The sequence below is a fragment of the Diceros bicornis genome, unplaced genomic scaffold (assembly GCF_020826845.1).
Source record: "Diceros bicornis minor isolate mBicDic1 unplaced genomic scaffold, mDicBic1.mat.cur scaffold_67_ctg1, whole genome shotgun sequence".
Lineage (NCBI taxonomy): Eukaryota > Metazoa > Chordata > Mammalia > Perissodactyla > Rhinocerotidae > Diceros > Diceros bicornis.
Window position 1 is genome coordinate 1,917,100 of NW_026691553.1, and position 13,948 is coordinate 1,931,047.

Below are 13,948 nucleotides of genomic sequence, written 5' to 3' on the forward strand. Positions count from 1 at the left end.
CTTTGCGCCAGCCCGGCACGCGGGTGTTAGTCCCCCGCGCCCTCTGGGGCCGCGAGCATCTTCATTTGTTTGTGTCTGGGGGGGAATCGCCTGCCCCACGGCCTGCAGGAGGCCGTCTTGCTCTGGAGACCCTGGCTGCACACGGGGCTGGGAACTGATGGCCAAGCTGCGCCCTGGCCCTGCCCGCGTGTCTCTCGGGCCCGTGGGCCCCCGCTCCCAGGAAACTGAGAGGAACAACCTCCCCAGCCAGGGGGGCCGCGCCAGGAGGCAGGGAAGAAGAGGGTGGTCCTGAGGTACCCGGAACCCCGTCCCCCAGGAGGCACTGCCTCAGGAGGCAGGAGCTACAGAGCCGCCCCGTCTAACTGTGGCACCGAGGCTCCACGCTGGTGGCTCCTTCTAGAAACTGTCCGGGGCGTCGGGTAATAGTGACTAGAACCTCTAATAAAGCCGGCTGCCACATACAGCACCTTCCTCAGGGCTCGGAGGGGAGGCTGGGGGGTCGGCCATGGAGCCAGGGGGCAGACAACAGAGGCCTCGTCCTCAGCTGGGGCTGTGCGGGGGAGGGGAGGGCCTCGGCCTAACCCCATCCGGACGCCCGGCCCCGCCGCCCGTGAGAGTCGCCAGATCCCCACGCCCGAGGTTGACGTGGCCACACAGCTTCGGTGAATACTTTTAAGAGCAGTATTTTTCAAAGCAGTAACAGTCCCCCGAGGCTCGGGCTGTAGGATGTGGGGCGCGGCCCGGTCGTGGGGGGCCCCTTTGTGCTCAGGCGGCGCCCGGGGCCTGAACCCCCGCCTCGAGGGAACGCGAGGCTGGGGGACCGGGCCTGTGTCCGGGGCTCCTGGCGAGCTCCCGCCGGGCGGGGGCGACCACGACGGCGATGGGCCGCTCACCACTTGAGGAAAACCATGCCAGCCAGCACGGTGTAACCGAGCACCAGGAAGAGGACCTTGAGCAGACGGTCACTCTTCTCCTCCAGCTCCTTCCCCAGGATCTCGAAGAAGGTGACAAAGAGGAACGTGCCGCCCGCCAGGCCCTGCAGCAGCACCGAGGCCACGCTGCTGGCCACGCCCTGCGCGCTCTCGATGCCCAGGCCGACGCCGATGCCCAGGGGGATCATGGCACTCACGGTGACAGCCAGCTTGGCCGCGTCCCGCAGGGACATGGAGCTCCGGGCCATGCTGATGCCCAGGGCCACGGCCACCAGCGTCTCGTGGATGGCCACGCCCACAAACAGGCTGACCACCTTCTCGCCGTCCTCCTGCAGGCCCAGGGCCAGGCCCTCGAAGACGGAGTGGGCCGCCAGGGCGAAGACCAGGCTGAGGAGGCGCAGCGGGCTGGAGCGCGACAGCTCCTGGACGCTCAGCCCGTGGCTGTGGGCCTGGGGCTCCCCGTAGAGCGTGCGGCCCCGCGCGCCCCCCATGAAGGGGCTCTCGTACTCCGAGTCGCTGCCGGCGTCCGAGCCGGCGTTGAAGGTCTCCAGGTCGATGAAGGACGGCTTCTCCTTGCGGAAGGTCAGGATGAGCTGCTCGAGGAAGACCGTCAGGAAGAAGCCCAGCATGACGATGGTCTCGGCCAGCGGGTAGTCCGTGCTGATGTGCCCGAGACTCAGAACTTTCTGGAGCTGGGGCAGAGGATGCGAGAGAGAGAAAAGGAGAGAGAGAGAGAGGGGTTCAGAGGCGGGGCAGGTGGGACCCCCGCCAACAGGGTCCCTCAGATGTCACCGGTCGATGAGCAAAGCACAGAAATCCCCAATTCATACGAGAAGTTTAAAAAAAGGAGAGAGGGAGGCAGGTTCATCCTTGATGGGTTAAAAACAACCCTGTTACGAAGGGAATCACGAGGCCTCACGTTACATCCACTACATCCACCAACCAGTTCTAAAACCCCGCAGCGGGCTCAACTGTGGTCCCAAGAGATATGCCCACCCAGAACCTCAGAATGTGATTTATTTGGAAGAAGGGTCTTTGGAGATATAATTAAAGTGTTATGGGCTGAACTGTGTCCCCCCGAAAAAAAAATTCATATATTGAAGTCTCTCAACCCCCAGTGCCTCAAAAGTAACCATATTTGGAGACGGGTCTCTAAAGAGGTGACTTGGTTAAAATGAGGCCATTATGGTGGGCCCTTGTCCAACAGGACTGGTATCCTTAGGAAAGGAAGAGTCACCGGGGACCACCGTCTGGAGAGGGAGCAAGAGGCCGGCCGTCTGCGAGGCGAGGAGAGAGGCCTCAGCAGGACCCAGCCCTGCCGGCACCCTGATCTGGGACGTCCGGCCTCCAGCACTGACGGCAACCAGCTCTTCTGGCCCCAAGGCCCGTGCGGGGTTTGCTTCCATATCACACAAGGCGGGCTCTCTTCCAGAGGTCTCCCCATCCCTTGACCTCCTGGGATAAGGCGCTGAGAAGGAATATGAGGCTGCCTGGCATGTTTGGCCACCCCCATCAGATCCCTCAAGCCAGCGCCGTCCAATAGAACTTTCTGGATGATGGAAACGTTTTCTATCGGTGCTGTCTGATACGGAAGCCACTAGCCACGCGTGGCTCATGAGGACTTGAAAAGTGGCCTGCGTGGCTGAGGACGGGCATGCTGAATTGTGCTTCAGTTTAAGTCACTGAAACTTGACCAGCCAGGCACGGCAAGTGGCTGCCATACTGGACAGCAGGGCCCGGGTTAATTTTCCCTGGACTCATAAGGATGTTCACACACACACAGCTCGTTCCGGCCCTGGGGCATCAGAGCATGCCGTGGGCTCTGTCCAGAATGTTCCTGCTTCAGTCTTACAGCTGGTTGATGCTCATGCTTTGTAATCTCCAAGTACCCTCCCTAAACCAGGGGCCCCCACCGTCCGCTCACAGCACCGTCTTCTTTCCCCTCAAGGCTTCATTACAGCCTGTGAACACACACACACACACACACACACACACACACACACACACACACAGCAGTTCTCACCCGGGGTGGCCCTGCCCCTCCAGGGGACACTTGCCATGTCTGGAGACATTCTGGTTGTCATGACTTGTGGGGGGGCTGTTGACACTGGGGTGGGGCCGTCCTGGGCGCCGTGGGGGGTCGAGCAGCATCCCTGGCCCCACCCACTCGATGCCAGGAGCACCCCCAGTGTGACAACCACGGATGTCCCCAGACGTAGCCCAGTGTCCCCTGGGGGGCAGAGTTGCCCCGGGATGAGACTCTGCTGCAGCAGACGGCCGTGTTTCCGTGGAGAAGCCATTTCATTCATTCGCTAAACATCTCATGGAGGCCTCCCTGTGCCAGCCGGGAAAACAGCAGCTGGTGAGAAGCATGAGCTTCTCCCAAAGGGATAAACACGGATCAGGAAAGACGAGGCCGACACACAAAAGCCAGCAACTGCGGTGCCGTTCTCCAAGGGGCGCCTGGTTGAGGCTGGGGGAGTGGGGGCGCCGGGAGGGGGGACCTGACCCTCTGGGGCGAGGGAAGCCCCTGGAGCAGTTGGGGAAGGACCCGGCCTGAACGTCAGCAGGGCCAGGGCTGGGAAAGCCTGCCCTGCAGTGTTACCAGCACACAGTACGAGATTCCTGTGCTGTGTAACGAAGGGACACAGGCTCAGCAGCACAAAACAACACAAGCACATCTCCTCAGGGTTCTGAGCGTCAGAAATCCAGGCGTGGGGGAATGAAGCACACAGCCACGTAGGGGAGGCCCCCAGCCAACAGCCAGGGAGAAACCAGGCCCTTGGTCTGATGACCAGCAAGAGATTGAACCTGGCTCACAACACATGAGCTCAGGAGCCGCTCCAGCCCCAGGTGAACCCTGAGTGAGACCACGGCCCGGCAGACACCTCGGTGATGCCTGATGAGAGCCGGGAGCAGAGGACCCAGCTAAGCAAGGCCCAGAATCCTCACCCACAGAAACCGTGAGATGATAAACCTGTGTTGTTTTCAGACGCCGAGTCTGGTATAATTTGTTACGCAGCAGTAGCTAGCTGATACAGGAGCTGAAGAGAGGCCACAGTCGCCAGCTTCAGGACAAAGGACACGCTCGCCGGGGTGGGCTGTCTGGTCAGGTAACGACGGATGAACCACCAGTTGGGAACCCCAGGTCTAGTTCAAACCCCTTGTTTACCAGATAAGGCCCAGAGAGGAGAAGCCACCAACTCAAGGTCACACAGCAAATTCATTTTCTACTTGAGCTCCCCCACGAGCTCAGTGTCGGCGCTGAAAAAGCATCAGAGAGCCTTGCTCATAAGGGGCCCAGGGCTGCCGCTGCCACCCAGGCAGCCCTTACCTTGTCCCTCACGGCGGGCAGTAAAGCATTGAAGCACGTGGCCAGGAAGACCCCGCCTCCAAAGGTGTTGCAGAGCGAGAGGATCTTTTTCGAGCGATGGGCCTTCTCAAAGTCCGTCTCGATGATCTTCACGGGGAGCAGGGCGCCCAGAAGCATGAAGAAGAACATGCCCACCATGCAAAGGATTTTGGCCACCAGCAGTTTCATCATGGCTGCTCCAGGCACCGCAGGGCCAAACCACGTGTGGGTGACGCTCCCGTCCCGTGGCGTGCTACCGGGCCCCACCTCGCGGCCGGGGGCTCATGCCTCAGTCCAGATGCTGCGAACACCAGGGGCAACCACGTCAGCTGTTGGAGCATCTGCCCGGCTCCAGTGACCAAGCCCGCCACCCCAAGGACTTCACCCCCTTCCAGGCCTGGCACAGTCATGGCTGCCTGCAGACTGCGCTGTCCAATACAGCAGTCACTAGGTGTCTGTTTAAATTAATTAAAATGAAATAAAATGTAAAATCCAGCTCCTCCATCGCCCTACCCATATCTCAAGCGTTCAGTAGCCACCATATGGGACAGCACAAACAGAACATTTCCGTCGTTGCAGAATGTTCTCTGGGGTGGTGCCGCCTCACTGGGTTCTCACTGCCCATACGTGAAATCCAAACGCTTCATCCTGAGAGGAAGGCTCTGCACCAACCGCTCCTGCTTCATCTCACCCCACTCTGGCCTTTGTGGTCCCTGGATGTGCCAAGCCCCAGGGCCTTTGCACAGGTTGTTCTCTCCCACGACCTTCCAATGATGTCTCATCTTTCGGGTCACTGCCTCCCAGACCGCTGGGAAGAGCCTCCCCTGGCCGACCCCTGCCCTATGCCGTATCACTTGTACCCACCGCGAGGCCTGGTGCAGAACAGAAGTTCCGTGACCGCTGGCTGAACGAACAGATGGGCTGAAGCATGTGGATCTCTTTACGTGACTCAATGATCCAAACCAGAGCAGATTTCGCTCTGGACCCAAGAATGTCACTGTTAGTACAAAGGGCTTCGGCTGCTCCCGCCCTTAGGTTCCCCCAGCCTCCCAGTTCTCACTGCCCACGCCCCCATGACACGGAGCCCTTCGGGTCTCAGCTCAGATGTCACCAGTCGGAGAGGCCTCTCCCTCGCTTCCCTGCCATTATTTATGGAGAACGACCTGATTTAAAGCCCTTGGATGTCCCCACTCGCTCTAGGCTGCGACCTCCGCGGAGGCAAGAGTCTGTCTTCCCCAGCCCACAGCCAGGTACACAGTAGGGGCCCAATAAATGCCTGCTGGGTGTCCGGATGCCCCAGTCTGTGGGTTGGGGGGTGAGGGCGGCCTGGACGCTCTCACCCCGGGGGCAGATGGGGCCGGGCAGAGGAGGGGGCGGGCTCATTCATTCATTCATTCTGCACGTATTGAGCGCCTGCTGTATGCCCCGTGCTGCACCCGGCGCCCCGCGGAGGGCGAGGCCGACCCGGTCCCGCCCGAGAGGGGACACCCCGCGCTCTGCCGGGGGAGCCGGATGCAGATCTCGCCGACAACAGCCCTCGGTCCGGCCCGCACTTACCTCCGCCGGGCCCCGCCGGCGCCGCCGCCGCTCAACCGCCCCGCGGTCTCGACCCCACCGCCGCCTCCCGGCCGGCGCGCCGCGGCCCACGCCCCGCCCACGCCCCTGCCCATTGGCCGCCCCGAGCGCCGCGGGCCGAGCGCGCCACGCCATTGGCTGTCGCAGCCGCTACTCATCCTGCGACTCCACCTCTCCTACCTGCACGGGAAAGGAGTTTCCTCCCGCTGAGCGGCGGGTACAGCCTCCAGGCGGCTCCCGCCGGAAACTCCGACCTTAGACGAAGGGTTCCGGGAGGGTTTGGCTCCCAGAGCTGTCCAGGGGCGTCTGGTGCTGAATCCCGCGCTGGGCCTTTGGCGGGAAACGCGAGCCTGACCTGGGCGCATCCTCGCTGCTGATGCCCTGCCCGTCGGCTTAAGAAGCAGATTCATCGGTTCAGCATCTCGGCCTGCTATGTGCCAGGGCCTTTTCTAGGAGAACATCTGTGGGCAAAACAAAGATCTCCTGCCTTTTGGACCTTCTAGGAGAAGACATGGAAAATAATCAACAAACATAATAAGTGATGGAATTTTGCCTGAAGGTGACAAGTGCTCTGGATTAATAGAGCCCAGTAAGGGTTATCGGGAATGCTGAGTGGTGGGCTGCTATTTTAAATATGATGCTTGAATAGACCTCATGGAGAAAGAGATATTTAGATGCTCAAATAGACCCCATCGAGAAAGAGATATTTGAGCAAAGACTTGAACATGGAGAAGTTGGTCAAGGGGATATGTGGAGGCAGAGCGTTCCATGCAGAAGAACTGAGAGTGTGAAGGCCCCAAGGCAGGAGGGTACAAGAAAGCCAGTGTGGCCAAACCTAGTCAGGCGGGAAAGTGTATGTGGAGACGGGGAAGTTAGATCGTGAAGGGCCTTGGAGGGCATTGAAAGGACTTTGAGGGACATGGAGAGCCATTGCCGAGTTTTCGTCAAAGATGTGACAGATCCAACATGTTTTAACAGAATCGTTTGGTTATTGTGTCGATACTGTAGATAGGTGAAGACGAAGACTGAAAATCGACTATTGATATTTTTTAGCTGGGGAGAAGGGAACATTCAAAAAAGAAAAGATTGTTCCACTGCCCCATAAAAGCAACCAGAATTAGGAAGGAGGAGACTGTATTCATTTGTTAATTAAGATCTTGTCAACCTACCACAAGCCAGGCACGGGGAAAGACGCTAAGAATAAAGTGGAGAATGCTCCAACGTGGATGGACCTTGAGGACACGATGCTCAGCGACATGAGCCAGACACAGAAGGACAGACACTGTGTGGTCCCCTCACAGGAGGCCCCTAGAGGAGTCACAGCCACAGAGACAGAAAGTGGATGGTGGGGCCAGGGGCTGGGGGAGGGGATGGGGAGTCAGTGTTTAATGGGGACAGAGTCTCAGTTTGGGAGGATGAGGAAGTTCTGGAGACGGATGGTGGGGATGGTTGCACAACAGTGTGAATGTGCTTCATGCCACTGAGCTGTGCACTTAAAATGGGTAAAATGGTAAACTTAATGTTATGTATATTTCACCACAATTTAAAAATGTTTTTAATAAAATGGAGCAAAAAGCAAAGCCCATGCCCTCACAGTTTACAGTCTACAGGGAGAGACAAGTATTAATGAAATAATAACGTAGTGCAGTAGGCAGACTTCTAAGATGCTTCCGAATGATCCCCACATCCTAGTATTCATGCCCTGGTGTAGTTTACTCTCCGTGAGTGTGAGCTGGACCTGGTGACTTGATTCTAACAAATAGAATATGTCAAAATGACGGGATGGCATTTCCATGATTTGGTTACAAAAACCGTGAGTTCTGTCTTGCTGGCACAACTCTCTCTATGCCTTTTCAGCTTGCACACTTTGATGAAGCAAGCTGCGATGTTGGAGAGGCTCCCATAACCAGGAACCGAGGGTGACCTCCAGCCAACGGTCAGCAAGAGACCGAGACCTTCAGTACAAGAGCCGATAAAGAACTGAATCCTGCCCACAACCACATGAGCGATCTTGGAAGGGGGTCCTGCCCCAGTCGGGCCTTCAGATGACTGACGCCCAGTGGACACCTTGATTGCAGCCTTTGAGAGACCCTGAAGCTAAGGATCCAGCCCAGTGCACCTGGATTCCTGATCCACAGAAACTCCGAGATACTAAATGTTGTGTTGCAGGCCACTAAGCTTTGGGGTAATTTGTTATGCAGCCAAAGATAACTAATACACATCCCTAGAGGGAAAACTATAGGTTGTACTAATTGCCACTAATTAAAAAGAGAAAGAGAGTTCTGTGCGAATTAACCAAATAAAGTATGGTGAGAAGTGGCGGCAGCAGAGAGGATGCTTGATGCAAAGAGAGAAAAGAGCTTGCCGTATCTGAGGAACTGGAAAGCCAGGCTGGCTCAATGTTAGTGAGCAGTGGGGAGGTGAGACGTTAGAGACAATCCTATAGACCGTGTGAAGGAATTCAGATTGTACCATCACTGCAATGATTCACTGAAGAGTTTTAAGCAGGTGAGGGTTGTGATCCAAGTTATGTTTTAAGGTTCTCCTGACTCCTGTGTCCAGAAAGGCTGAATTTCTGGGGATCCAGAGGGGAAGCAAGAAGACCAGTTAAGAGTCCTTTGGGCAAGACCTAGTGCTGGTTTCGATGAGGGCGTTGGCAGGGGTGATCCAGGGCGGTGGACGAATCTGAGAAATATCTTGGAGGCTGAATGGGCAGGACCTGGCCCTGGCTCGTCTGTGTGGGTTGCAGGAGTGGGAGGCATCAGGATGACTTCTGGTTTTCTGGTTCGAGCAATTGGATGGATGCTGGCATTGCTCACTAAAATAGGAAAAGCTGGAGAAGGCACAGATGTCAGAGGTGTCGAAAGACTGAGTTCGGCTTTGCAGAGGTCAAGTAGGCGATGTCTATGAATTCCTAACATTGGACGCCGCTGTCTGCCTGCTTCGTTAGAAGCACGAAATACGCGGCAGCTATTTTTATTATCAGACACAAAGTGACTTGACTCTTTTTCTGGTTTCTGTAATTCACAAGAACAACAACAACAAAAACGGTCTTTTGTAACAATAGCACGCCAGGTAAATGCCCACAGGATGACTCCCTCCTCTAGGAGAATTCATAATGTTCAGTATTTATTCATAATTATTTAGAGAATGAGAAGGAGTTGCGTAAGCTTTGGGCTTTTATTCATTCGAGACATATTTTTGAAAGCCTCCTAGACTCCAAGACCTATGTATAAGCAGATATTTTCAGCGCATGAGAGAAGAAATACCGACAAATTTGACGGCATTGAATATTTCAGAAATCTTCCAGAGTAAAGACACTATGAATGGGCTTAAGAGACAAGTGACAGACAAGAGGAAATGTTGGTAACAGGTGAGACAGAACACTTGATAAAGAACAAGCATCCTAAAATAAAAATGGGAAGGGAGATCAATGACAATTCACGGGAGAACAAATACAAAAGGTGAATAAACGCAAGATGCTCGATCCATACAGCTCATCATGGAAATATGAAATAAAACCATTTTAGCAGCTTTACTGAGGTGTAATTGACATGCAATAAGCCACACGTATTTAAAGTGTACAGTTTGATAGATTTTGACGTATGTAGATGCCTGTGAAAGCATCCTCACAATAATGTACAGCTGGCTTTTCCCCTTTGGTGCAGAAAAGAGTTAACACAGCAGACCTCAGACTCCTATCCTCAGACAGGCCAGCTTGCCAGGCTGGCCCCCGGTGGCACCTGGGACTGGACTTCGGGGGCTCCCCGGCCCTAAACTGTCTGTGCACACATGATGTCTACGCCAAGCACCTGCTCTCCTCCCGAGTCTGGACTCTCGTCCGTGCCGGGCAGACGCTCTGTGTGACCCAAGTGTGAACCCTGGGCCTGGGTCTCTGAGCCCCTTGAGACAGCACCTCACACGCGCTGTCACATCTGGTTTGGGGGAATTAGGCACGTCTTGTGGGACTCCCCTGGGAGAGGACTCTGGAAGCTTCTGCCTGGTCTCCCCATCCCTGCCCCACGTGCCTTTCCTCTGCTCATTTTGTTTCGTGTCTTTTCTCTGTATAAACCACGGCCATGAGGACGAGCACTGCTGAGTCCTGGGGTCCTCCTGGCAAATCCCCGCACCTGGGGGTCTTGGAACTCTGGACACACCTTTGTAATGTGCAGCACTTGTTTTTTCTTGTAGTTGTCTCAAATGATGGTTTTAATTAGTGTTCTCCTGATGTCTAATGAAATTGAGCCCTTTTTCGTATACATATTTGCCAATTGTACATCCTGTTTTTCGAAATGTCTTTCTAAGTGTTTTGCCCATTTAAAAAATTAGGCTATCTCTGTTTTGCTCATTGATTGGTAGGAGTACTTTATGTTTTTGTCAACTATATATTGTGAATGCCTTTACTCACTCAGTGGCTCACGTTTTCCTTCTCTTTTAATGTGGTCTAATTTGTTGATTTAAAAAAAAAATATGGTTAGAGCCTGTATTAGTCAAGGTTCTCCAGAGAACCATATTTATTTTAAAGAATTGGCTCAGGAGATGGTGGGGGCTTCAAGTCTGAAATCTGCAGGGCAGGCCAGCAGCTGGAGACCAAGGAAGAGTTGATGTTGCAGCTCAAGTCCCAAGGCAGTCTGGAGGCAGAATTCCCTCTTCTTCGGGGGGACCTCAGTCTTTTCTCTTAAAGGCTTCAACTGATTAGATGCGGCCCACCCACTTTATGGAGGTTATCGGCTTTACTAAAGTCAACTGATTTAAATGTTAATCTCATCTAAAAAATACCTTCCCACTCACATCTAGACTGGTGTTTGACTAAATATCTGGGTACCATGGTCTAGCCAAGTGGACACACAAAATTAACCATTACAGTGGTTTTTGTGTTCTCTTTAAGAAAATTTTGCCCACCCATAATCATAATCTATATTTTCTTCTACAATCTTTATGGTTTCACATTTCATAGACTCCATTTGTATACATTTCAAAAACAGGTGAAACTAACCCCCGCTATTAGGCACTGGGGCAGTGTTGCCCTTTGGGGTGGTAATGAGTGGAGGGGGCATGACGGGGGCTGGTCAGGTTCTGTTCTTGGCCTGGGTGCCAATGACATGGGTGTTCCCTTTGTGAAAACTCATTAAGCTGTTTGCTTATAATTTGTGCACTTTTGTGCATGTATGCTACACGTTGATAAAAAGTCTGAGAAGCACAATAATAAAAGAGAGAGAATAAAGAATGGAGTCCCTCGGGCCAGCCCTGGTGGGCTTAGTGGTTAAGTTCGGTGCATTCTGCTTCAGCGGCCTGGGTTCGGTTCCCGGGTGCGGACCTACACCGTTTGTCAGTGGCCATGCTGTGATGGTGTCCCACATACAAAACAGAGGAAGACTGGCAACAGATGTTAGCTCAGGGTAAATCTTCCTCAGATTCAAAAAGGAAAAAAAGAAAAAAAGAATGGACTCCCCAAGTCTACATGAGTTTACAAAGAACTGGGAACAGCCGTGAGCTGAGCAGAATTTGTGGTTTGCACCCTCCAACCTCACCACTGGAGGGATGCATTTTCTTTGACCCTATATCGCATCAGGCAACTCAGGATGGTGGTCCCATCACAGCCCAGCGCGGCAGAACGTCCCCGGTTGGGAGGATTTCTCATTCTGAAAAGAAAAACAGCTCAAAAAGCACAACGCTGATCTCTAGGACTGGGGCGTTTCTAGGCTCAAGCCCAGGCGGTTTCAGGATCAGATGTAGTTGTTTCTGGTCCTGATGCTGCGCACCGGCCCCCAGGGATGCAGGAGGCAGCACCCAGGAGGCTCCGGCGCTGGTGCGCCACCTGGTGGCCTCGGCTTCTCATGCTTGAGGGCCACATCCCAAGCGATTGGTGTTTGCTCCAACTTGGAATTAATTGATTTTGCAAGATGAAAAGGTGGGGAAGATGACTCAGTTTTGGGTTTTCACGTTACCCAGGCTGGGGTGAAATCTTTGCTGCGACGATACAGGGACACTCTAGAGCCAGTGAGCAAATTAGTTTTGCTGGTGGCAAAACGGTTTGGGACATTTATTTATGTGGGACTTACATCTAGGGTCTTCTGTGTGCTGATAATACTGCAGGGTAGGGTCTCTCTCTCCCCGTCGGTACTACTGACATTCGGGGCCGTCCTGGGCGCCGTGGGGGGTTGAGCAGCATCCCTGGCCCCCACCCACTCGGTGCCAGGAGCGCCCCAAGTCGTGAGGACCACAGATGTCCCCAGACATGGCCTGGTGTCCTCCGGGGGCAGAACCGCCCCCAGTTGAGAGCTGTGCTCTGTGACAGAGAGAGACACACTTTCTTTCTTCCTCGTTGCTTCTTCGTGGGACTTAACCCGGGTGGGGTTTGCGGTCTAGCCCCTGGGAATGACGTGTGGAGGGTGCGGAGATGGAGAGAACAGAGTCTTCTTAACTCCATCTACGGTAACAGCAGCTGCCTTACATCTCAAGGCTCAACCTACTCCTGGAAGTTTTTCCAAGTCACGACTTATGCTAAATCCATGTTTAATTGCTGTTTTTTTTTTGCTCAGTGCACCTCTGACGAGAATATTCAGAAATCTCCTATTTTTGACTCGTGTGGGATCGAGCAGTAATTATCCATGACACACTTCTCATCGAGTCACATAGAGAAGCCACTGGCTTCTGGGATGAGATGTTCACAGCTACTCCTGTTTTTTTTTTTTTCCTTCCCCACTCTGCTAGTGGTGCCACCCCAGAAAGTTTCTGGGTCTCTCCTGAGCACTTAACTGTGTTTGGGGGAAACTTGGAAGAGGTTCTGCAGGGCCTCCAAGTGACTGATACACAGGATGGGAGGGACAGAATGGAGATCATCTGGGAAGATCTAAGAGACATACGTAGATGCTTCTGGAATACATGGCTCATGTTCATGTGCCCACCAATGTTTCTCAAAGTGGGGTTCTCCCAACAGGTGCGTAACAGTCACCTGGGCTGCTTCCTTAAGATGCAGAACTAGAGGGGTTGGCTAAATAAGCCCAGGAGAGCTCAGAGACAGGACAGGAGTTCTCAGACCCTGCAGGGTGTTGGGCAGCATCCCTGGCCCCCACCCACTCGATGCCAGGAGCACCCCTCAGTCCTGACATCCACGAATGTCCCCAGATACTTCCCAGTGTCCCCTGGAGGGCAAGACTGCCCCTGTTGACAATCGCCGCCCTAGAAGAATTGTCCGAGTCTCCGGGGGTGGGATGCAGGTGTCGGTGTTAAAGGTCGTTAGAGGATTTCAATGGGCAGCCCAGGTGGGGACCACTTAATCCTCCCCTCTGTGCTGGGGGCCACCAGTCCATCCTTGCTAATCGCAGACAAGGAGGAAACAGGCTTAACCGGCAGCATGAAGCGTTTAGATTTTGCCAAAAGCACTTTCTAGAAGGTTTGTAAGACCTTAGAATGATGCTGGAGTTTCTCTCTTCCTTCTGAAGAATTCCCACTGGAAGTGACTGACAGAAATGGGGAGCCACATGGAGACGACGGGTGCGGGTTCGCTAAAGACCAAAGATGCCCAGACTCTCACCAGACCCGGGACCTGGTGATTCACAACCGCTCTTCCATTCTCGGCCCTTTGAACGTGACGGCCCCCTTCACAGAGGTTGTCAAGGCGATCAGGTCACTTCTGGTTGGTGGCAGAGACAGACAGCTGGAGGATTCGGCTAAGCTCGAGCCTGTGGCGGCAGACAAGCTGTAAGGCACCCCCAATGACCCCCACCTCCTGGTGGTCACCGTCTGCATAATCCCCTCCTGTTGGGTGTGGGGGCCCCCGTGACTCACTTCCAACCCACAGGGTAAAGCAAAGGTGATGAAGGTTGCTCCCGTGATTGCGTTACATTACGGAAGATTCCGTCTTGCTAGCCAACTCCCTCTAGAGGCTCCCTTGCCATTGCTGGCTTTGATGAAGTGGCCGTGTTGGGAGTTGTGGAGAGAGCTAAATAATGACGCCAGAGATGTCCCCGTCCTAATCTCCAGAACCTGTGGATATGTCACCTTGCGTGGCAAAAGGGACTTTGCAGAGGTCATTAAGTTAAGGATCCTGAGATGGGAGATGATCCTGGATTACCTGGGTGGGCCC

The 13,948-nt window shown here is 54.2% G+C and overlaps 1 protein-coding gene across 1 annotated transcript; it reads right to left on the bottom strand.

Annotated features, from left to right (window-relative positions):
• Positions 1-310: 310 nt before the first annotated feature.
• SLC39A3 (solute carrier family 39 member 3) lies at positions 311-5,904 on the bottom strand. Its single transcript, XM_058537634.1, has 4 exons — positions 5,842-5,904; positions 5,149-5,263; positions 4,267-4,585; positions 311-1,624 (listed from the first exon to the last, which is right to left on the bottom strand). The coding sequence occupies exons 3-4, from the start codon at positions 4,474-4,476 to the stop codon at positions 890-892; spliced, it is 945 nt and encodes a 314-aa protein (XP_058393617.1). The 5' UTR covers positions 4,477-4,585; positions 5,149-5,263; positions 5,842-5,904; the 3' UTR covers positions 311-889.
• Between the last annotated feature and the right edge of the window lie 8,044 nt (positions 5,905-13,948).

Coding starts and splice junctions, on each gene's coding strand:
- SLC39A3 (XM_058537634.1), bottom strand. CDS start 4,476: ATGATGAAACTGCTGGTGGCCAAAATCCTTTGCATGGTGGGCATGTTC. Junction 1,625..4,266: donor TGCCCGCCGTGAGGGACAAG/GTAAGGGCTGCC, acceptor CCTCTGCCCCAG/CTCCAGAAAGTTCTGAGTCT.